The 26,472-nt window shown below is 36.4% G+C and overlaps 1 protein-coding gene across 1 annotated transcript; it reads right to left on the minus strand.

The window, feature by feature from the left end:
• Nucleotides 1-298: 298 nt before the first annotated feature.
• Nucleotides 299-8,350, minus strand: LOC140963824 (vacuolar-sorting protein BRO1-like). The gene is made up of 9 exons (XM_073423234.1): nucleotides 7,865-8,350; nucleotides 7,015-7,322; nucleotides 5,712-6,665; nucleotides 5,014-5,103; nucleotides 4,054-4,122; nucleotides 3,489-3,629; nucleotides 2,784-2,832; nucleotides 1,773-1,876; nucleotides 299-1,118 (listed from the first exon to the last, which is right to left on the minus strand). Exons 1-9 carry the CDS (start codon nucleotides 8,226-8,228, stop codon nucleotides 597-599), a joined length of 2,601 nt encoding a protein of 866 aa, XP_073279335.1. The 5' UTR covers nucleotides 8,229-8,350; the 3' UTR covers nucleotides 299-596.
• Nucleotides 8,351-26,472: the final 18,122 nt, after the last annotated feature.

Raw genomic sequence — 26,472 nt, forward strand, 5'->3', positions numbered from 1 at the left:
TCCGACAGACGGGTCAGAGTCACCATCTTGATCCAAACGGAATCTATAATGAAGTAGTTATTGTTTCCAATAAATTTTATATTCAATCGAGACTGATTTTTATGATCAAGACTGATAAAAGGCCACAGATTTTCTCGTATGTGCTCACATGTAATGTCGCATGAAAAGCATATGTGACCCGAAAAGGGTCGAACAAATTGAAGAAGCCCTTTAATAAGGAGTTCGAATATTAACAACAGATTTCAGTTCAAATTCGGTTAGAATTCGCACCGAAACAGTAAATTGTAATTCTGAAAAATAGAGCTCCCAAAAATCGAAAATTTTTACATTGAATGATTCTCCAGGAAATATATATTACACAACGGTGTAAATAGTAGCAGGTCATTTCTGTGCAATATGTAATTAATATATCTTGAAAAACAACGTTATTCTGGGCAAGTCGAAGGGGAAAGGGAGAAAAGCATCCAATATACCGCACATAACCACATGTTGCATACATCACACATTAAGAAGACTTAACGATCCCTTTGACCACAACGGACAGAACAGAGTCATTCAAAAGCGAGAAAATGCATATGTTTGATGCGATTAAATTATCACTGTCTGTAGTAGCCACTCTGATTTTGTGGCGGAGGATATGGAGTAGAAACGGTGTAAGGAGGCCGAGGCATAGCTCCTGTTTGCTGAGGAGGTGTGTTATAGTACTGGCCATGCCAACCAGGATATGCAGGTTGGTCATATTCATGGCTCGGTGCTGGCTGTTGGTGTTGGGAAGGTGGGTAAGAGGGATTCGAAACGACTCCATGATACTGTGGAGGCGGATGTTGAGAAGTCCCGTAAGGAGGAGTTTGAGCATATGTGGACATTGTTGGCTGCTGAGGTATCTGGTACGTTGGGGTTGAGTTGGGCACGTTTGTATTTAACAGCTGTTGAGGATTAGGTCTTTGAGTTTGATGAGGCTGCCCAATGGTAGAATACGTGTAAGCAGCAATATTCTTGCCATCTTGGAAGCTCAGACCTGACATTTGCCTCTGAACATCCTCGATCATCTCTCTGCACTGGATATTTCTAGTCATCACAAAATCACTGCACTGCTGCTTCACGATTGATATTGCATCCTTTTCACGTAGAAACATAATCAGAGATGACAATTTATCTTGCGAACAAATATTATAAGATTAAACGGTGTCATAGTACAACTCAAGTAATTTTAGTGTGCCTGCCCACATGACCAAGGAAGGATAATGACAAAGATAAATCACAACCAACCACCCTCCAGTCCACCTTTAGCAACAATCTTTCGATTTAAAAGGATAAATAATTTATTTTTCAAGGAATAAATCAGATCGAGGAGAACGTATCCTTCCGCCATTGGAAGGCAACTGAAGTTTCAAGGGTCAGTATCAGTCGAATACATATAGCGCTTTGGTCACACAGATCTCTACTCTCCTTAATTTTTCCACTTAAAGGTCATCCCATTATTTAATGTATGCCTTAAAATATGTCTGCAGGTTGTTTGTACCATACATAGCTTAAAGCGTTTTATGAGTCGGTAGGGTGGAATTTAGTTAGCTCCACAAAGCGTCTCGATAGTGTCTATAAAGGCACGCTGCTCAAATGCTGGTTTACTGTTTGTTTCAAACATACATCCAAGAAAACGAAGGAAGATTATGTACCCTGTGCTGACCCACCAGCCCAATTGTAGACTTCTTCCAGAAAAAAGTTCCTACTAAATTAACGAAGTAGATGAAATGACACCAGAAAATTTGTACCTGAAGGGTTACATAGAACTTCAACCCTTCATTGATGTTCCCCTTGATCTCTCGGTATTTGGCGATGGCGGCTTCAATCTGTTTATAGCTCCTCTCACGAGATGCTGAGAGATCATAAAAAAGGAATATCATACAGAGTTTGTACTGGAAAATAGACTACATTTGCTTCAAGTAATTTAATAACTGAGTGTCGAAGATGTTCCCGCATGAGAAAGAAACTAGTTTTCCTGCTTATTGGTACTATAATCGTAACCTGTTTGTTCATCAAGTAAAAGCTAAATACATCCTCGAATCATCACCCATCAGAAAGAGGATGCAATAAAAAAAAAAGAACATAAACATTGGTAGAGAAATCCAGGTAGCCATGGATAGTTGCCCACAGAATCCAAAAAGGTTTAGCAAAAACAAGAAATACTTCAAGAAAATTGTATGCATGGGTAATTAACATGGACACTCCTTAAGTGATGTCTAATTATAAAACACCAACTGAAATTTGAATAACTACAGCGAAAGCTCCACAAATTTAGCTAAACAATAGGGACATCCTCTGAGGTTAATTTGCCTTACATTTATGACATTGTTTGAAGGGGTTTAGCCTTAGAATTAGAAACTGTAATCACAATTACTTAAATCCAAGGAATGTTTATATAATTAGATCCAATCTCAAGGTGTTGGGTGTGTCATTTACCCTAATAAATAGGAAATAAGCCTACGTCCTACATAGTTTATTGCCCCTCAAAGGGAGACGCGTGAAATGCACTTGGCTTGATTTAGAAAGAGCTTATATTTATTCTTTGATAAAGTTGAGACCCATATGATTTAAGACTAAATCATTAGACACTAAATTACTAAACAAATAACTGAAAGGCTGTTGCTTAATCTCTTCGAAGAAAAATGCATATAATAGAAAAAATTATTTGGATACATTAAGAAAACAGATTTCGAATAAAGTTGGAGTTCTTGACAAGGCAATTTACAGGTTCCCCAACAGCATAATGCAGAATGGCATACCTTTATAATCTTCAACGTTAAAGATAGCGGCAAACTCATCATTTTGGGACTGTAGGGGGATAAAATACCACGTTAGATGTTTTAATTTTTTCAATATGTGCAACAATCCATGGGAAACGATTTCTAAGATAGAAACAAATAAATCAGATGAAAGCAGACAACGCTTGAAATATAGCTTGGGATGGCAAATTTAAATAAATATTATCAGCATGAAGTTGCATAAACGAGGAAGTGGCACTTTATAAGCAGTCTGACTAACTAGTCTGCCTATTTTCCTTAACCGGGAAACTATTTCTACGATAGAAATAAATCAGATGAAGGCAGAAAACACTTGAAATATAGCTTCGGGTATGATAAAGACTGACAAATCATATGGCAACTTTAAATAAATATCAGCATGAAATTGCATAAATGAGGAAGGGACGCTTTATAAGCAGTCGACTAACTAGCATGCCTATTTTCCTGATGGTTACTTCAACCAACGACAAAACAATCTTCATGATAACGAAGGAGGACAGATGTAATCAAGTATATTCCATGCATTTTCAACATAAAAATCATGATGGCGCTATAAGCAAGCATAGTAAGCCAACTAGCCACAAAAAGTCATGATGAATCAACAAATTTTAATTTACAGGTCGAACAACCTACATGAACACTACCACAATTTTAAGATTGCCACCGATATGGCAACAAAATTTAGACCTGGATGTGCCTCAACAGTTGTTCTTGAGCTTCAAGGTTTTGAGCAATTTCTTCACAAATGTGATTGTACTTCGATATCTCCTTTCTAAAAAGATCCTCGTGGGAACCAGTGGAGTTCATCAACTTGGGCAGTATATCATCCTACGTCACAAACCACAAGTACATCAAGCCAAACTAAATACTCAACATGGTTCAGGGTAAAGAGCAAAATCAATAAAGCAGGTAATCAAAGAGAATTGAAGGGTTAAATCAAACATTACTATATAGGTGAACTCCAAACATAAACAATTGTAATGAACTCCATCTTTCATGCAAAAATCTATGAGCCAAAATGCACAAAACATCTGATCCACAAAACTGAAAAACCTAAAACAATAAATAACGATATCATAAGAGTAAATGTAATTTCTAAGCACCTCCACATAGGTAACTGACCAAATACACCGGCAAGGGTTTAAATTGAATGCACAAGCTGGAGACGGAGCACAAAAAATCACCACCCAGTGCAATTTCACCATGCAAACTTAACAAAAACATGATCGTTAAAAAGCTAGCCCCATCTTACCTTTCTCTTCATCTCTTTCAGCATGTCTTCAAGACCTGCCCTCTGAGCTCCAAGGGTTTCCATTTGCCTCTGCAAAAACATGAAATCAATCATAAGCATTTTAATACTGCTCAGTCCCCAAAAAGATTCTAACATCATTCTGAAACATTCGAGGAGCTACAAGAATAGTTTTATTAAAATAATACAAAAAGTAACAAAGAATTATTCATGCATACAACTAATATTTCTAACAAAGTTACTTGCACAATTGAAAAATTCATTTAGTTTTAAAAAGTGTGATAAAATTTAATGGCAAGGACAATAAAAACATAAATGACAAATCATGTGAGGCATCAATAACAACAAAATGAAAGCAGTCCATAACACTAGACAGTTTTCTGCATCTAACAACATTTGATTCATTTCAGAAGCATGTCCAGAAAAACACCGCTGAAGTAAAACGCCACATTGAATTTCATCTTTGAAGGAAGATAATCGATGCTACACGACACACATATAAAAGGCTACTTGCACCAAGGCCCCTTGTAAAATGTTTAAAAATTATAAAAACCGCTAAACGTATTAATAGACTAATGCATCCTCCGTTTTTTTTTTTAAAATCAAGCACATTTAACCCGTGTGTTAAAAAAAATTCAAGCGCATTTACCCCATTTGTTAGGGGTTTTATGCCTGATTTTAGAAAACACTGGGTTGTAAATGCACTGAATTTTTCACAGGGATTTCTTTGTTTTTCTGAGTTTTTACAAGTGGTCTCGATGCAAATTACCCGCACGTATGAATTATATTCCATCTGCTAAGACTAAAAATGTTTGAATTACATGCTTTCTATTTATTAAAGCAATCATCACTAGCTATCGAGAAAGATACCATCAATAAATAAATAATAATAAAAGAAGAATGTAGAGAAGTTGCGACAGAATATCTAATAGGATTTATATAGCCTCGGATGGATTGAATTACCAAGCTATGCTTCAGGGCTCCCACTATGGCATCTTCATTAGCATCCAGTGACATTATAGGCCTGGCGAGACTTGGCAGGGCAGATCCAATCTATCAAAAAGTAAATACCCAAACATATAACGACATGGTGTCATTGGTTTCAATAGGAAAACCGCATATCATCAGTCTTAATATAATGAAGTACTGCATAGATGCACTGCCAAATATGGTAGACTAATATAACAGACGAAAGCATTAATCAAAGAACACAATGACAGACAAGGATTTCATTATTTCTACCTTTCATTATTTGATTTTAATTGATTGTGATACCCGTGGAAAAGTAGTGTACGTTTGACAGAATCACAAACTAGATAATGATTGTATTAGTCATGGACAGAAACAAAAATGCAACTGCAATCCACGGTCGTAGCCTGGATAGTTAGCCGACAAACAATCTAGTCCAAAGTGCATTTATAGGGTTGGAAAAGGATCCAAAAACATAGTAAAACTTTGGTAATTTCAAGTAAATATATCGAAGAGGAAAAAATGCTACACATTTACAAAAATTATCGAATGTCATTTAGATTTCTATGATTTCCCATTCACGAACAGTACAACAACAATTCACAAAAGTGGAGACGATGATCAAGCTAACCTAAAACTTTGAGCATTGTGAAGCCAGTTAAATTTCATCTAAGTGAAGTTCACAAGCTTACCGGACGGCAGTCAAGAATTGACATAAGTGCTGAATGTTCTCTTGCAGATCTCTCAATTCGAGCATCGCTTTCAGCAGCTTGCTTCAAATTTGCTGCAAACCTATTTAACCTGTCCTGCAAATTTTTTGTCAAGGTACTAGATTGTGGCCTGGTCCACCGAGTTCCAAATTGATTTCTGAACTGCACATCCTCTGCTGCCTCTTTCTGCAACTGCTCCTCCGTCTGAACCAACAATTCCTGGTTTACTCTCCTTAGATCTTTAAGTTGCTGAAGTTCGCCTTCCAAAGCAGCTGGTCCCCCACTAATCTGTACAGCCTCTACTTCTTCTGTTAAAGCCATTGGCAGGTTGGAATTCCCTTCCAAAGCAAGGATTGAATCAGGCAAATCCATTTCCTTAAGTCTCACGCGAGCTAGTTCACTTCCCTGTTGCAACTTCTCAGCCTGCGTCCTAATGATATCGTCTACCATTTCAGTATACCTAGAAAGGGATTTCGTACTACTGTCAGGAACAAGACTCGCAAACATCTTCCCACTGCTAGCATCCAACACCTCATTCATTGGCATAGGCTTAACCATGGAAAAGATGGGAAGTGGTGGTAAAGAACTAGCAGGAGGAACCCTCATTAGGTACACTCTGTCATTCTCCTTAATGGCCCTCTCCAAGTTTTGGTTTAGACTAGTTTCTAATTTATTTATTGCATCCAACAGCTGCTGAGCTGCCCCTTTGGGAGATGACTTTTTTGCATCAGACAGAACATTAGCCCCGCTTTTCAACCGTGCAATCTCCTCAGCAATCTCTTCTTTCCCATGTAGCTCTAAACTATATCTATAGCAAGCCTCTGCATAAAATAAAGCTGCCTTAAGATGAACATGAGCAATCCAGGGCTTCTCAAAGTGCTGGTTCAAAGGAGCAGCATTCAATGCTGCTAAAGCTTCCTCGTAGAATATCCCGGCCTGCAATCATGATAACACAAATTCAATTTAACGGGTTCCATAGATAAATCGAAACCAAAAAATGAAAACATTTTGCTCCCATTGGGCGTGCAATACATCTACACTTAAATCTTGAGTCAAAATAAATATAAAGTTAGTCGAACAAAGATTCCAGATCATCAAACTTGCACATTTATTAAGCAACATTCTACTCGAATATATAACTAAAGATGAAAACCAAGCATTTCCTTGAGAGACCATAATTATAAAAGGGTGTAATTTGACTATAATACACCATGAAAACATCAGGAAGCATCCAAATCGATGTTGAACACAAGAAACAAAGGAGGAATACAGTTTGCACACCGACCTGTCTTGAGATCTTCGCACAGACACCGGCACTGCTTCCTTTTGCTATGGTATTCTCATATACACATTCCTGAGCCTGAGCTAACATCAGCCGCTCCAACATTCCAGCACACTCTACTGACACATCCAGTGTTGTAGAGCTTCCTACTGATGCCTTCATAGCTACATTGTCCCTCAAAAATGCAAACACGCCAGCTGCTGCAATAAATGAATGTGAAGCCTGTCTCCTTCCCTCTACAGTAGACCGATCAGAACTTAATCCAATTTGGCTGTGGACAGCACCCAAATTAAACAACACTGCAGCTTTTTCTATAAAATAAAATAAATGTGAAAGTTAATGTAATCGTTTTACAATTACAAAATATTTCTTAAAAAAATAATAACTATTTATTGCACGAGGAGTAGGCAGCTGCACTCATGTTCTTCAAGCACAAAAATCAAAGCATATCAAACTATCTGAGTTTCCATGTCTAAAGGCTTCATTTCATATTTAAACACCGGACACTTAACACTTAAGACTCCTTGGGCAAAAAGAGAACCTCATCGCCGTAACGTGGCATTAGATTTTGCTTTCTTTTCACGGATGACCCGTGCATTACAGATAGTACCATGAAACTTAGACATCCCGAATGTCGTGAAAATCGATCAGTGCCTATATCAAAGTGCACCAAATGTAATTTATTTCAAAAGAAAGTTCACCGTCATCACAGTTGTATATCAGCTGCACTTCCCGGATTACTTTTGCACATAGAGAGGCATTAGCGGGTATCAATTTCTCCCCAACGACCACAATGAAAAAAAACATATAGAAAAACAAATAAACCTCAATGATACATTAAACAATTACCTACCTAAGTGGATATTCTGCTGCGAAGCCTTCTGCTTATTCTTGAAGGCGTCAAACCACGTGAACGACACCGTATTGACGTGATCCTTATCCGCAGAAATAGGGAACCTAGACTCCACGGCACAAAGAGCTTTATAGTAGTTCTGCAACAGGTCACGACGCGCCGACAGCGAATCGGATGCTCCGCCGCGCTCGATGTCGGAGCGGAATTGCTTCAATGTTTGAAGATCGTCTTCCAGATTCTGCGCCTCGCGCTCGGAATAGTTGATCACTACGAAATTGCGCAGCGGCCTGTACAAATCGAGCGAGTTGGTCTTCTTCTCGAAGATCGACAGCATGATATTGGTGGTGGACGACGGAGCCGCCATGAACGGTGGCGGTGAATCCGAGTACAGAAACAATCGAATCGAATCGAAATGAAATCGAACGAATCTATGTGAGACAGATGAGATGTAAGGATATTTTATCGTACAACCTTTTCCTTCGTTACAAAGTAATAAATCGGAAAATAACAAATATATATTTTTAACGCTTCAATGCACAAGTTATGTTCATATATATTACAATAGTTTTAATAGTTAATAATTAGAATAATTATTTAAATATATATATGTGGTATTTTTAGACTTATCGAGCATGTTCTTGAAGACATATATTCTAAAGACATACAGCTACACAAAGTTTCCAGTCTCAATACCATATTCAGATACCATCTGATTCTTAGAATAAAATTGAGTTAAGAGAAGGACGAATTTAAATCTTAGAATAATAATTAATATAAAGTTCATCTATGGAACTTTTACAAAACATAATGATTTTATAAAAGATATACCAACAAAATTAAACAACAGAATATTTAACCGAGATCCACCTCCAAAACATAAATTCATAAAAAATTCACTCATAAACGCCTTAAACACTATCTATCGACTAAGCAGGCTAAAGGGTTACAACATAAATTTATTATTTCTTGGTTAAACTCGAACTTTGTATTTATCATTTCCTGGTTCATCTATTACCTTATGTTTTAATCAAAAATCCTTATATTAAATAAAAATTCCAAAACTCAAATAAATCTTTTATCATCTCATTAAATGTAAGGTCCAAAATTAAGACGGCGTAATCCAACTTCATGCAAATATAAGAAATATGAAAAATGATTAATTAATTGATGTTAATTGCTAAATTGGTTATGTGACATGTTTGTATAATGCTTTAGTAGTTTTTTTACTTAAATGCATTAAAATATAATTTTAAGGGTTATTTGAGTTGCGATCAAGGAACGGAGACCGAGGGCTGAAAAATGAAAAATGTTTTTATTAAATAATTATTTTTAATTATTTAAAATAAGGTTGATTCTTTTTCTTATTTTTGAAAATAAGGGGTTTTGAGGTAATTTTATACGCCGCGACGTAAATTTTATCGGGGTTGGTTTTTCAACAAAAATATGAACGTTTGGGCAACCCGACTAATAAATACACAAACTTTTCTAAACGAAATATTATAAACAAGTACTAATGGGCTTAATGGGCCCATTGTACCATGCTAATGGGCCTAAGCTATCAACTAGATTTTTAGTGATTTGTTAAACCAAAAACCCTACCCCAAACCCTTTAAACTCACGCCCACTTCCCTAAACCACACAACTCTTCTCTCAAAGCAAATACACGACACACACAATATTTTGAAGGGTGAAGCTTCGGTTTTGTCAAAGAAAATCAAGCCAAGGTCCTCCTCGTCGTCATTCTTCCAATCATCAACGAATAATCGTGCGTTTAAAACGCAAAAGCACGCCATACTCTTTTATTTACTCATCATGACAGCATATTATGTATTTATTCATGAATTGTATGAAAATCAAGTGACACTTTTATTTATTTTCGTTTTATGCATCAACATGAATTTTGAAGTATGAATTTTGATCCAAAAACATGATTTTCATGAACATGAAGGGGCTGCCATGTATAGGATTAAAAAAGGGCATGTTTTACCCGAGTTATAGGGTCCTAAGTCATGCATGAAACGCTGCACACCTTAAAAGAACAAGCTGGAACCGAAATTGCATGTATTTGTTGGTAGGGCTCGGGTTCAAGGGTTTTAAGTCCATGGTTTGGCATGGCTGGGACCAGGGCTGGCTAGGGTCGTGCTTGGGTCAGGGAAGGAGTCCTAGAGTCAAGGGGCTGGGGAGGAGTCCTAGCATGCAGCAACGCGCATGCGCGCATGGGGTGCAGCAGCGCGCAGGGGAAAGATGGCTCGGCCAGGGGGCTTTGGGCTGGGCTAATTCAAGTCTCTAGGGTCCTAAAAAGGTGCACAAGGGTCTGGTTCAGGGGCTGGTCCAGTGGCTAGGGTCCTAGGCGCGGAAACGTAGAGTCCTTGTCTTGAAGGAGTCTCGACCGCAACTGCTCGTGGGTTTGTGGCTTTGGTTTTGGGGCTAGGGTCCGGTTATTTTGGTTCTTAGGGTCCAGTAGGGTCTAGAAAAGGGTTGGCTCGATGTTGGCTCAGGCCGGCTCGAGCTTGGCTCAAGAAAAACGTATAGGTGGCTCGAAGGGGCTTAGGGTGTGGATTAGGGCTTCTTTTTGAGAAATAAATTCGAAACATGGCTCACGGGGGTCGAGTCATGGTTCACGAGGGCTAAAATAATCTAAAAAGTCTAAGTTTTAAATTTAAGAATTTTATATTAAAGTTTGAATTAATTTGGGATTAAAACGCCTTTAAAACGATTGATTAAAGATTAATGGAAAAGTTTAATATTTAAGATAAAATAAAATTATGGAAAAATTAATTCAAACTTAAATAATTATTTGGGACATGTTAGAGTCAACGAATTTAAGAAAAAATCAAAAAACGTGAAATTTTACGTCTAGGGGTAAAACAGTAATTTTACACTCGAAAATTAGTAAACGTCATGGCAGTGCTCTGAATGCTGATTATTTTAAATGTTTATGAGATTTTATGATTATTTATGGAATTTATGATGAAGCGATAAAGTTAAAAGAAATGTTGCATGCTTGTATTTAAAAGAAAAATGATATTAAATGCATGATTTTATAAAGTGATGAAAATGCGAAGCATTGGAGGAGGTGAAGTAATCCTGGCTGTTATGATGATATGATGTTATGAATAGGGATATCGTGAGGGAAAAGGCTCCAGAGGGAGCTTATTTATTGGAGAAGGCCCCAGAGGGAGCCCGACGATCATATTTCCATATGATGAGAATAGGCCAAGGCTCAGTTGACGGGTGAGAGTGTCGCTGATGTCCCCGGCGCCCAGTATTGTGGTTACATGTAAATGGATCCATCGACTTTATGTGGAAAAAAAAAGTCACGATTAACGATTTGAATTCAATAAAATGAAAAAAGAAATGTCTATGCTCATGATAAAAGGATATATGATATGAAATGATAAAAAAGAAAATGTTGAGGTTAAGTTATGCATGATCATGAAATGATATTTTAAGTAAAGTTATTTTCACTGTTGCTTGTGAACTGTATATGTATTATTTGTTATAAAGATTATGATATGTTGAGTCTTTAGACTCACTAGGTGTGATTGATATAGGTGAGTTTGATGGAGGTCTTGATAGTTGACCTTGTTGGGCTGAAGGTGCACATAGCCCTAGGAGCAGCGCTTATGTTTTTCCGCACTTATGATTTATGTTTATGATTTACGTTAAAGATTTTACGACTTTTTATTTATGCTTTTAGAGGTTTTTGAGAGGTGATAATATGGGCTATACTTTTCAAATTATTGCTTTTTAGGTTTGGTTTTATGTTAACCTATTTCTTTGATTTTTTAAATATTATTTGGTGGTTTTATTTTAGAAAATGGTGTCAAAATATTTTATGTAATTGTATTAGGGTTCGGCCAAATTGGTTGTGAGGTTTAAAAAAAAATTAATACTTTTAAAGCAAAACGAATAGCAGACGTTTCAGTTGGTATCAGAGCAATGGTTCTGTAAAAGATTGTGCCACCATCAGTGCCGGGAAGCTCAGTCGTCAAGCCTCAAATTTGTAAGTTTAAATGCTTTAAATGATTTTATGCTTAGTACCTGCATGATTACATGAATTACATGTTTACTAGCTTTTTGAGGGTATATGCTTTATATGCTTAAATTGCTAAAATGAATTAGGATATGACGCATGATTAGAAAACTTTGATTTAAATGCATGTTGGTTACGTTAGAATTTGGAAAACATTCAGATATAATGCCTCCTAGACGCACACCTCTTGATAGATAGACATTGACCACCGAGGATCAGAATGTTAATGCACCCCCGCCTCCTAATGGGGATGCTTCTACACACGCATTAGAGGGGATGGCTCGTTTCTTCGAGCAGCAGTTACAACAACAGCAGTTACAGCAGCAACAGTTACAGCAGTTACAGCAGGCATCTAGGCCACAGCATGACGTGTATGTTCAGTTTCGGAGGCTAAGGCCGAAGGAATTTTCTGGCACTACTGATCCCTTTGCTGCTGAGGCATGGATTCGTGCACTCGAGGTGCACTTTTGTTATATGAATATGGGGGATGCTAACCGTGTGAGGTGTGCCACTTACCTGTTTAGGGATGACGCTTCTTTGCGGTGGGAAGGAGCCGAGCATGGTGTTAATCTTACTACACTTACTTGGGCGCAATTCAAGGAGATATTCTACGAGAAATATTTTATTGCTGATGTTAGAGGACGGTTGAAGAGGGAATTTATGAGCATCCGTCAAGGAGACTCGACTGTTGCTGAGTTTGTGAAGAAATTTGATAGGGGTTATCACTTTGTACCCCTTATTGCGAGGGATGCTACGGAGAAGCTTAGACATTACATGGATGGTCTACGACCCTTAATACGAAATAATGTTATGATGATGCGTCCTTTGGATTATGCTACTGCTACTACCTATGCATTCCAGTCTGAGCAATCTTTGAAGGACATTGATTTTGAGATGCAGCGCAAGAGGCAGCAACACCAAATTAATAATCAGCCAAACAAAAAGCCATATATGGGTCCTCCTAGACCTCAAGGGCCGCAAAAGCCCAAAGGTCCAGTGAAGAAGCAAGGACAGCAAAGGCCACAACCACCTGGAGCACCAAAGCTTGCTGAAAGGCCTCTATGCAAGGAGTGCAATCTCCCACATCTTGGCAAATGCGAATGGGGGACATTCAAATGTTTCTTTTGCAAGGAGAATGGGCACAAGGCTGCTAATTGCCCGAAGAGAAAAGCTCCTACTGTGGGACGAGCTTATGTTATGCATGTAGAAGAAGCAGAGGAGGAGCCAGACACTACTCTTATCACTGGTAACATAGTCATTTCACATTTTTATATTGTTGTTATTGCATGAAATGTTAAATTGGTTATTAGAATTGAATTGGGATTAAGATTAACCTAAAAAAAATTAGGTTGCATGTTCTACTTTAGATGGAATTAAGATATGATTTTAGAAGCCATATGGTATTAATTTTTTAGCCTTATTTTATGCAAGGGATGTAATAATTTCAAATAAAAATTTTATGGCCAAAAATTTTTTTTAAGAAAAATCATAACTTAAGGTTTGTAAGGGTTTCGAATTTATGGACTATGGAGGGGTCAAATTGGAATTTTCGCAAGTTTAAGGACTAATATGAAATTACCGAAAAATTTAAGGACCAAATCTGCAATTTTCGAAAATATTAAGGGCCAAAATGAAATTATTCAAAATTTTGGGGACTAAAATGCAAATTTCGAAAAATTGAAAGGCTAAAATGCAATTTTTTCAAGAAATGTTTAAGTTCAACACGTAATCTTCACATAACTTTTGGAGAATAATGATAGAAATTCCTTAAACTTCAACACGAAAAGATTTAAAAGACATTTTCGCCGCAGAGAGGATTATCATTCAAAGTGTAGCAACTTATGCAGAACTAGATTCAGGAGCTACACATTCTTTCATATCTGAAACCTTCATCAAACGACTGAATGTTATTCCGAAGGATATGGGTTTGGGTTTCAAAGTTTCTCTTCCTTTCGGTGATCAAATGTTCACGTCTAAGATTGTCAAGAATCTGGAGCTTCGTTTATTCAAAGATGTGGTTTGGACAGATCTTATTGTACTTCATATGCCTGAATTTGATATCATACTTGGTATGGATTGGTTATCAGCGAATGGAGCTTCGATTGGTTTTCGTCAGCGATCAGTGTCAATTCGACAGCCTAGTGGTAAATCTTTTGTCTTTGAGACGGCGAGAAACAAAAAAATGCCGCACATTATCTCTTGTCTGGGTGCGAGGAAGCTTATTAGACGTGGATGCCAAGCTTTTCTAGCATGTGTCACTACCACACATGCTCCAATCAGTCAGAAGTTGGAGGATGTCGACATTGTCAGAGACTTTCCTAGCATCTTCCCCGAGGACGTTTCTGGCATCTCACCCGATCGTGAGGTAGAGTTTTCTATTGAGTTAATGCTAGGCACAGTACCTATATCGAAAGCACCTTATCGTCTAGCACCAACTGAAATGAAAGAACTAAAAGATCAAATCTAAGATTTGCTAGACAAGGGTTTTATTAGCCCTAGTTATTCTCCATGGGCGCACCGGTATTGTTTGTGAAGAAGAAGGATGGTAGTATGCGACTCTGCATCGATTACCGAGAGCTAAATAGAGTCACTATCAAGAATAAGTATTCAATGCCAAGAATTGAAGATTTATTTGATCAGTTGCAAGGAGCATCGATATTCTCGAAGATTGATCTTCGTTCAGATACCATCAGTTGAAAGTGAAAGAGACAGATGTTCACAAGACAGCATTTCGTACGAGATATGGGTACTACGAGTTTATGGTCATGCTATTTGGGTTGACCAATGCGCCAGCGATCTTCATGGATCTCATGAATCGCGTATTTCAGCCGTATCTAGATCAATTCGTGATTGTGTTCATTGATGATATTTTGATATATTCCAAGAGCAAAGCGGAGCATAGTCGTCATTTGAAGACAGCACTTCAAGTACTGCAAGATAGAAAATTGTATGCAAAATTCAGCAAGTGCAAGTTGTGGCTTGATAGAGTGGCTTTCTTAGGCCACATCATTTCTAGTGATGGCGTTGAAGTTGATCCGAGTAAAGTTGAGGTAGTGAGAGAGTAGCTAATACCGAAGAGTGTTACCAAGATTCGTAGTTTCTTGGGACTAGCTAGCTATTATCGAAAATTCATTTAGGGATTCTCATCTATAGCGGTACCCATGACCGCCTTGACAAAGAAGAATGAAAAGTTTGTATGGGGATCCGAGTGTCAAGACAGTTTTGATAAGTTGAAGCAAGCCTTAATATCAGCACCACTGTTAGCTATGCCATCGGGGCAAGGAGAGTATGTGTTATATCGACGCTTCTAAACTTGGTTTGGGCGCAGTCCTGATGCAAAATAACCGAGTTATAGCTTATGCATCGAGACAGTTGAAAATTCACGAGAAAAACTACCATACTCATGATCTTGAGCTTGCAGCGGTAGTTTTTGCATTGAAGATTTGAAGACATTACTTGTATGGGGAGAAGTACAAGATATTCACCGACCATAAAAGTTTGAAATACTTCTTCACCCAAAAGAAATTGAATATGCGACAGCGAAGATGACTTGAGTTAGTGAAGGACTACGACTATAAGATTAGCTATCATTCGGGGAAAGCTAACGTTATGGCATACACACTTAGTCGAAATGCAGCAGTTATCACTCCAAAGACCGTTGCAGTCCGAGATACAACGGTTTGAGCTTACAATATATGCTAGGGGCGAGGCCCCTAATTTTGCCACATTATCAGTACAATCGACTTTGAGAGATAGAATTCGTGAGGGACAGTCTACTGACAAGCAATTGCAGAAATGGAGAGCAAGAGATGAAGCCAAGGGCCGGAAGTTATATTCTGAGGTGGATGGTATATTCCGTTACCGAGATCTTTTATGAGTTCCTAGTGACGATGCTTTGAGAGATCTCATTATGAAGGAAGCTCATGACACACCATATTCCATTCATCCGGGAAGCACAAAGATGTACAAGGATCTGCAGTCATTATATTGGTGGTCAGGCATGAAGAGAGATATTCTGCGATTTGTATCCGAGTGTTTGACATATCAACAAGTCAAAGCAGAGCATCAGAGACCAGCAAGAAAACTTAAGCCACTCCCTATTCCCGAGTGCAAATGGAAAAACATTACGATGGACTTTGTTGTGAGATTGCCGAAGACTATTAAAGGGTTTAATGCATATGGGTGATAGTGGATCATCTAACGAAATCAGCGCATTTTCTACCTATCAAAACGACCTTCACCATGATTCAGTATGCAGAGTTATATATTCGAGAGATAGTTCGTCTGCATGGGATTCGTGTATCTATTGTTTCTGATTGAGATATGAGATTTATGTCATCTTTTTGGAAGAGTCTGCATTCAACGATGAGGACCAAGTTATTATTCAGTACATCATTTCATCCTCAAACCGATGATCAGTCCGAAAGAGTTATTCAAATTTTAGATTATCTACTGCGAGCTTGTGTGATCGATTTCCAAGGCAGTTGGGAACCGAAATTACCTCTAGTGGAGTTCACTTACAATAATAGTTTTCAATCTTCTATTGGGATGGCTCCTTTTGAGGCACTTTATGGAAGGAAATGTAGATCTCTTATTCATTGGGACGAGGTTGGTGAAAGAAGATAGATAGGTCCGGATGTGATTGAAGAGACTGCCGAGCTTGTAGTCAAAATTCCTGAGAGAATGAAGACTGCACAAAGTCGACAAAAGAGTTATGCTGACAAGAGACGAAGGGACTTAGAGTTTGCAGTGAGAGACCATGTATTTGTGAAAATATCACCTATGAAAGGTGTTATGCGATTTAGCGAGAAAGGCAAGCTTAGTCCAAGATTCATAGGGCTGTTTGAGATTTTAGAGAGGATTGAGACACTAGCTTATAGAGTAGCATTGCCACCGATGCTTTCTGGAGTTCACAATATGTTATATATTTCGATGCTGTGAAAGTTCATGTCGAATCCATCACATGTGCTAAATTATGAACCTCTACAACAAACTCCAAATATGACTTATGAAAAAAGACCTGTCCAAATCTTGGCAAGGCAAGAAAGAAGACTCCGAAAAAAAGTCATTCCAATGGTCAAGGTCAAGTGGTTGAATCACTCGGAAGAAGAAGATACTTGAGAAATCGAGAGAGACTTGTGGAGTCACTATCCAGGGCTATTCGGTAAGTTCTAATTTCAAGGAAAAAATTTTATTTAAGGGGGGAGGAATTGTAAGGTCCAAAATTAAGACGACGTAATCCAACTGAATGCAAATCTAAGAAATATGAAAAATGATTAATTAATTGATGTTAATTGCTAAATTGGTTATATGAAATGTTTATATGATGTTTTAGTAGTTTTTCTACTTACATGCATTAAAATATAATTTTAAGGATTATTTGAGTGAGACCGAGGGCTGAAAAATGAAAAATATTTTTATTAAATAATTATTTTTAATTATTTAAAATAAGGTTGATACTTTTTCTTATTTTTGAAAATAAGGGGGTTTTGAGGTGATTTTATACGCTGAGACGTAAATTTTATCGGGGTTGGTTTTTCAACAAAAATATGAACGTTTGGGCAACCCGACTAATAAATACACAAACTTTTCTAAACGAAATATTATAAACAAGTACTAATGGGCTTAATGGGCCCATTGTACCATGCTAATGGGCATAAGCTATCAACTAGTTTTTTAGTGATTTGTTAAACCAAAAACCCTACCCCAAACCCTTTAAACTCACGCCCACTTCCCTAAACCACACAACTCTTCTCTCAAAGAAAATACACGGCGCACACAATATTTTGAAGGGTGAAGCTTCGGTTTTGTCAAAGAAAATCAAGCCAAGGTCCTCATCGTCGTCGTTCTTCCAATCATAAACGAATAATCGTACGTTTAAAACGCAAAAGCACGCCATACTCTTTTATTTACTCATAATAACACCATATTATGTATTTATTCATGAATTCTATGAAAATCAAGTGACACTTTTATTTATTTTCGTTTTATGCATCAACATGAATTTTAAAGTATGAATTTTGATCCAAAAACATGATTTTCATGAACATGAAGGGGCTGCCATGTATAGGATTAAAAAGGGGCATGTTTTACCCAAGTTATAGGGTCCTAAGTCATGTATGAAATGCTGCACACCTTAAAAGAACAAGCTAGAACCGAAATTGCATGTATTTGTTGGTAGGGCTCGGGTTCAAGGGTTTTAAGTCCATTGCTTGGCACGGCTGGGACCAGGGCAGGCTAGGCTCGTTCTTGGGTCAGGGAAGGAGTCCTAGCGTGTCTGGCTAGGGTCGTGCTTGGTTCAGGGAAGGAGTCATATCCACGCTAGGACTCGAGTCAAGGGGCTGGTGAGGAGTCCTAGACCCGTGCAGCAACGCGCATGCGCGCATGGGGTGCAGTAGCGCGCAGGGGAAAGATGGCTCGGCCAGGGAGCTTTGGGATGGGCTAGGTCAAGTTTCCAGGGTCCTAAGAGGTGCACAAGGGTCTGGTTCAGGGGCAGTTCCAGTGGATAGGGTCCAAGGCGCGTAAACGTAGAGTCCTTGTCTTGAAGGAGTCTCGGCCGCAGCTGCTCGTGGGTTTGTGGCTTCGGTTTTGGGGCTAGGGTCAGGGTCCTTTGGTTCTTAGGGTTCAATAGGGTCTAGAGAAGGGTTGGCTCGATGTTGGCTCAGGCTGGCTTGAGCTTGGCTCAAGAAAAACATGTAGGTGGCTCGAAGGGGCTTAGGGTGTGGATTAGGGTTTCTTTTTGAGAAATAAATTCGAAACAAGACTCATGGGGATCGAGTCGTGGTTCACGAGGGCTAAAATAATATAAAAAGTTTAAGTTTTAAATTTAAGAATTTTATATTAAAGTTTGAATTAATTTGGGATTAAAACGCCTTTAAAACGATTAATTAAAGATTAATGGAAAAGTTTAATATTTAAGTTAAATAAAATTATGGAGAAATTAATTTAAGTTAAATAATTATTTGGGATATGTTAGACTCAACGAAATTAAGAAAAAGTAAAAAACGTGAAATTTTACGTGTAGGGGTAAAACGGTAATTTTACATCCGAAAATTAGTAAACGTCATGTTAGTGCTCTGAATGCTGTTTTATATGCTAAAATGATTATTTTAAATGTTTATGGGATTTTATGATTATTAATGAAATTTATGATGAAACGATAAAGTTAAAAGAAATGTTGCATGCTTGTTTTTAAAAGAAAAATGATATTAAATGCATGATTTTATAAAGTGATGAAAATGCTAAACATTGGAGGATGTGAAGTAATCGTGACTATTATGATGATATGATGTTATGAATGGGGATATCGTGAGGAAAAAGACCCCAGAGCAAGCCCATTTATGGGAAGGCCTCAAAGGGAGCCCGACGATCGTATTTCCATATGATGAGGATAGGCCAAGACTCAGTTGACGAGTGAGAATGTCGCTGATGTCCCCGCCACCCAGTACCGTGGTTACATGTAGATGAATCCATCGACTTTATGAGGAAAAAGAAAGTCACGATTAACGATCTGAATTCAATAAAAGGAAAAAAGAAATTCCTATGCTCATGATAAAAGGATATATGATTTGAAATGATAAAAAGGAAAATGTTGAGGTTAAGTTATGCATGATCATGAAATGATATTTTAAGTAAATGTATTTTCACTGTTGCTTATGAACTGTATATATATTACTTGTTATAAAGATTATGATGTATTGAGTCTTTAGACTAACTGGGTGTGATTGATGCAGTTGAGTTTGATGGAGGTCTTGATGGTTGACCTTGCTGGGCTGAATATGCACATAACCCGAGGACCAGCGCTTCTATTTTTCCGCACTTATGATTTATGTTTATGATTTACGTTAAATATTTTACGACTTTTTATTTATGCTTTGAGAGGTTTTTGAGAGGTGATAATATGAGCTATACTTTTGAAATTATTGCTTTTTAGATTTGGTTTTATGTTAAACTATTTTCTTGATTAAAATATTTTATGTAATTGTATTAGGGTTCGGCCGAATTGGTTGTGAGGTTTTAAAAAAAAATATTACTTTAAAAGCAAAACGAATAGCAAACGTTTATTAAAATTCGAGGTTACAAATAAATATAGATTAGTCATAGTAAGGTAATGAAATATATAAAATATAAACAATAAATAAAAACATAAAATAAAACAATAAGTAAACTTACAAGTTTGTAACAAGATCTTGAAGCTTTTTATTTAATATCTTTAAGAAAGGTTGTTTACAGGGGAGAAATATAGAGGAGCAAACTCGACCATGTCCTTCTAAGAGCACGATAAAAACTATAAATAGAAGGAAAATCCGGACATGAAACCTTGGATTCCAACTAAAAAATAAAAAGTACAATGCTTTATAAAAGTAAATAGGTAAATAGTACAATACTTTATAAAAGTAAATAGTGACAACGTTACCAAAGTCAAGGATAATGATACTCCACTATCTTTTGTCTTCTGACATCTTTTGTCGTTGTCCATTATCTTCATGAGTCGTCTGCAATATTGTCCTTCATTAAATTTTTCAAAAATATTATCAATAATAGAGCATTCTGGAATATTTTCCTCTGGATCTTGGGCATCATGCATATTCATTAAATGAATGAATTGTTTGTCACTTGATTCAGATGCCATTGATTTATCAGATTTAGTATCTGAACATCCAATATTTTTATAAAAATCTTTTTTTATCTCTTCAATGTATATATCGATCATTTTTTCTTTGGGATATATTTCATAATATTTCTGAGTGAGAATCTTGAAAGGACTCAAAGATTCTTTTTCTTTTTTCTTGTTGCATTGCATAATCTTTTTGATATGAAAGAATTTTTTCTTCTATTTGTTGAATTGTTTCAAAGCCATAAGGCTTTCCTGTTTCAGGATCATCTCGTAATAATTTTTCCCAAAAATTTGTAGAACTAACCCTCCATACGCAAGGAATTCCTTCATCATTATGACCAAATTCAGGCCATAAAGAATAAACATAAAGTCTTTCCATCAATCCAAGATTCTGAAAATAATTTTTTAATACTTGAAGAAACATTTAACAAAGTATTCATTGGTTTTATAAAAACTCTGGCAAAATTTTTGCTGATGGTCCGAATATTTTCACCAAGTCATAAATCAGTTAGGAACTGGATAGTGAAAAACATTTTCACATATTTTCAGAAACCAAGTATTTTTTTTTCATTTTCATAATATAGAGTTTTATTAAAACTCTCAATATATTCTCAAAAATTGAATTTAAAATTCATTTGATGACTTTGAGAATAAAATCCTTTCTCTACAAGTGGAGATATACCCCATTTTTCAATAGATATAATCTTCTTTATAATAAATTTTAAGAAGTTATAACTTTCTTTTTGTTAAAAATTACTGTAAAAGTGAGTTATTTCAACACTTTTAGTGGATTATAAAAGATTTTCATAAAATCCTTTTTGTTTAGAAGAATCATATACATATTGTGACGTACCGTACTTAAAAACTACTTTAAATTTGAGGAAAATAATCTTTCTTTCTTAAATAAGTAATAATCCTTCAAAGTGCAATATAAATAAAATGATTGTCTAAATATTTGAGATGTAAAAGAGCTTGCAACAAGTACTTATTTAAAAAACGTGAAGTGATTTCATGAAAATCAGAGTAAACGAATTTAACGTGCATAAAAATTCTTGAAAACTTAAGCGGTCCTCGGGTTAGGCCTCCGCACCGTCCGAGCCAACTCACTGATCCCCATCTCTCGTCTCATTAAACTCGTCCTCACCTGCATCGATCAAGTCTAGTTAGTCTAAAAACTCAACATTTATGAACTGAGAATAGCAAGTAATACATAATAAATCCACATGCACTTTAAAGTAGCACATACATACTTAAACTCTGAACATACTTACATAAACATAGATGTGTCATCATTTCATAAACTTTTTCATAAACGTGCTTGCGTCATACATACTTAAACATGCATAATCATCATCATTTTGCGTAGAGACATGTATAAAAGAAAGTGATCCATAACATAATGCGCCTGAGTAGACTAAACTAAAATACTGGGCTGGCAGGGATCATCACAGCCTTTCGACCGAACGTCCACTCCCACATACATAAGATCCCCGATCATGCTTTACCGGGTGGATTAGTCCTTGGTCATGATTTACCACTTCCCAATCCTGATCAAAACTCGGTCATGCTTTACCAGGGTGCAGAGGTCCCCGAATACGTTCTCCGGCTTCCAAACTCATTCATAATTGATCACAAGACAATTTGCATACCTCAAAAACATAAAACATTTTCTTTTTGCACGTCGAATATACTTACATAGCGTTGAGGGCTTTTTTGGATCTCGCTTGGGCTACTGTTGCACATACTAACACATTATTCATGCAACTTAAATTCCATAACTTGACTGTACCAATCATACTCACTACCGACGTAATTAAATAACTTATGACTTCCTAGACCACTCGGAACTTGACCATATTTAATCATTATACTAAACCATGACATCGAACCCCGAAACAATCCTGATATGGAGTATGAAAATTTCTCAAGCAATGGAAGAAACGGACCAATACTACATAACTAGAAGCTCAAAAATACCTGGACTAGCGCTAGGCGCCGTGCAGTGTGGCGCTGCGGCGCTGGTAAACGCCAAGACGCTGTGTGCTAGCATTGCGGCGCCACAGAGGCAGCGTCGCAGCGCCACATGGGCAGTGCCGCGGCGCCAGACCTGCAAAACAATATCCCCAAAAATGAATCTTGATCCAAATTCTAAGCCACGTCCAACCGACTCAAACCAACCATGGACTAACCTCGAGACTCATCCTAGGACGCTATGGCATTGACTCAAACCCATACAAATGCCCCAAACGTCCCCAAACAATGACACGCAACCACAATGTGTTTCAATCCCATAAACCCGAAATTCGGCATAATGCGCTTCTCTACGACTTCTATTATAACCAACTCTTACTGACCCGAAACGAAACATCAAATGACGTCCGATCACAACACACGACATGCCTAAACGCAGCAATGACCACCCACCGGTTCCCAATGAAGCCTGCAACCAATAAACCTCAAGAAAACATTAAGAACACATTTTTATAACATCACAGTTTGATCAGTCACACAAGAATGATCATTACTCACTCGTCTCTTGTTCAAAAATTACGAATTTACTGTCAAATGGAAGATATCAAAAGGTACTACGTTTTATATGTCGAAATTTTTTCCAGAAAACTCACCGAAAATTCACAAGATTTTAAATGATAGTAGATTTGATTTTTGAGATCTAAAAACCGTTCCAAAATCGTTTCAAACATCATTGCTCAAACTTTACATAACATAAACCCATTTTTTCACACAATATGCATCCAAATATTTACTATGACAAGATCAATGCAGAAAAATAAAAGAATATACATGTCTTGATGATTATACTCACGAAACAATGAATAACGAAGCGATGATATGCGAGAACAGATCCGAGATGACTTGTAGCACGTTTCTTGCTAAAATTGAACGTGAGTCTACTAAAGAAAATTGTAGGGGAAAGGGATGGCTACTTAAATAGCCTGTTGTAACTAAGAGTTTCAGTTCTGGCACTGATAAGACCAAACTGAAGTGGGTCAGTACAAACATTGTATTCGATCAAAGTCTTTTAGTAGAAATCCTATCTTCGTGATAGAAGGGGTGACGTAGGAGTTATTCCATTCTCCGAACATCCAGAAACAAATCGCGTGCTTTTCACTTCAGTTACCTTTTATTTTAGTTATTCTATCTTTCATTCAGTTTACTTCGGCAACTGTTTTCTCAATTAAACTGATTGTCATCGACTAACGAGATATTAAGTATCAGTTTGTTATTAAACTGAACTCAACTTACGAAAAACGAACATAATCTGTGAGTGTTTATTCAACCCCCTTCTAAACACGTTTAACTTCTTAACCGATCCTTTCACTTTTTCTAGTAAAGAATGATTTTCATTTTTACATAATTCTAAATATTCAGAATTCAATTGACAAGGACGATCATTGGTAGAAATATTTTTTTCCTAAAAATTCTCTTCATATGGAAGAGAAGTAATGTAACGATCATGGGTCGTTAGGCTAAACCAACATGGGCCTCGGCCAATACCCATGCACCACTACTGATAATAGGTCGTTAGGATGATCCAGCATGAGCCCTAACACATGCTCATGCACCGTTACTCATAAAATATCCCACCATGGAAAGTAGTTTCTTTCGCCGAAGTCGATTGATATATACTACTTCATAATTAATAATCGCCGAAGTAACGAGTGGCGAAGTAAAAGCCGAAAATTCTACTAGTGTTAGGTTGAACCAACATGAGCATTGGTCCATACCCATGCACCACTACTGATCATGGGTCGTTAGGATGGTCCAACACTAGCATAACTGGTACCAATACTTTAAAAATCTAGGTACTTATGCTGGAGGTCCTGGGTTGAAGTGTTGGAGGAGGCGAAAGAAACCACTTTCTATGAGTGGCGGTACATGAGCATGGGCTAGGGCCCATGCTGGACCATCCTAACGACCCATGTTCAGTAGTGGTGCATGGGTATAGGCCGAAACCCATGTTGGTTCAGCCTAATGGCCCATGATCGTTACAAATAATATGTTTCTTATGATTCCAAAAAGTAGTTGGAAGATCATTACATATTTATAATGAAAATTTATTACAAATAATTTAATTTTTTCCTGTAATCTAAGATTTTGTAATTTATCATCTATAGTAAATAAATTTACTTCTTTTTTTAAAGAATTAATCTGAAAAGTTTTTCTATTAATCTTTTTTTTGTAATTTATTTAAGATTCTATGAACATGTTTATTAATAAACTGAAAAGAAATATGGTTACCTTGAAAGGTTCCTATAATAACTATTTCATCAACATAAGTTAAAGGATAAATTTGATAAATAAAAGGAAGCACAAGTATAAGTTGGCTAGAAATATCTTTTGTTAATAAAAAACTGGTTAAAATAAATTTTTTATCTTTTGAATATATGCTTTTGGTAATTTATAATTTATTTCTAAAAGTTCTCCTCTAACATGAGAAAAATGATGAGTATTTTTATGAAAATATTTAGTAGGAATCAATCCATCCTATATAGTATTTAAATATGCACCACTATCAATCATAGCAATAAAATTTTTCTTATAAGAATTATCAATTCATAGAGCAATATTAGTATACCATTTTTGAGATATGACCATACTTATAATAGATAAATGTTTTTTATTTGGATCAGAAAATGAAATATCTTGAAGATTATCAAAACCTTCAGAGGAATTAAATATTAAATCTTCTTTGTGATTTTCAATAACTGAAATTCGATAATTTAAACTATTATTATTCTGTTGTAAAAATTTTATTTGTTCTTTAAGATTATTAATCTCTTTAACCAGATCTTGTATATTAACTAGACTTTGGTTACTATATTTTTTCTGTAAAATATTTTTAACTTCATAGAATAAGATTATTCTTGTTTAGCAAAAATATTATTGCTATTGGTTGGAGCATTATTCTCAATTTGATATATTATTGTAGATTTCAAAATTGGATCCTTAATCATTTTAAAGAATTCTAAAATATTATTATTACTTAAGACATTAATATCTTGAAATTGAGACATATGTTTATAAAATTAATCATTTTTATCGTCATTATTATTTATATGATTTATACAAGATTTTTCTTGTATACAATTATCACATTCTTCTTGATCTGAGATAATTGAATCATTATCTAGAATATCTTCTGAATCATATGATTTTAAAGAATTTTCAGATGTATTATGTGACATCTACTACTATTTTTTTTTTTGTAAGCTATTTTCGAAAATTACTCAAACACATGCATTAAAAAAGAATCATTTCACTACTGAATAAAAACACTGCAATTAAATAATTTAACATCGTAAAATTCCTAAACTAATGTTTTAAAAGAATTCAAATGTGATGTTAAAACCCTAACAATCCAACAACATAAAAAGGATGTAAAATGTATAAAAAAAACAATGCTTCACTCCTGACTCATAAACATATAGTGCGGAAAACGTAAGATCCTCGGGTTAGCGTGCACACTTCTAGTTCCGTCTACCCAGTCTTCGGCGCCTCCAGTCTCCACATCAATATACTCACCTACATCATTCACACCTAGTGAGTCTAAAGACTCAACACATCTGATCCACGATAACAAGTACATATACATAACATGCTAGAGTAAAAAGTACTGTAATTAAAATACATGTCATGATCTTAAAAGCATGAACTTAAACATAACATGTCAAAGCATAAACGTATCCATAACATATCTCGTCATATCAACATATACGTGTCCATTTTCTTTTATTGAATTCAGATAATTAGTTGTGACTTTCGTATCAGCTCTAGTCGATGGATCCATCTATGTATAACCGTGATACCTGGCGGCGGGGACATTAGTGACAGTATTACCCATCCACCGAGCCTTGGCCTTACATGTTCGTGTTCGTATTAGTCACAACCAACTCCCTTCTTTTGCAAACATGACATCATATTCATCACTTATAA

Source organism: Primulina huaijiensis, chromosome 18 (genome assembly GCF_012295235.1).
Source record: "Primulina huaijiensis isolate GDHJ02 chromosome 18, ASM1229523v2, whole genome shotgun sequence".
Taxonomy (NCBI): domain Eukaryota; kingdom Viridiplantae; phylum Streptophyta; class Magnoliopsida; order Lamiales; family Gesneriaceae; genus Primulina; species Primulina huaijiensis.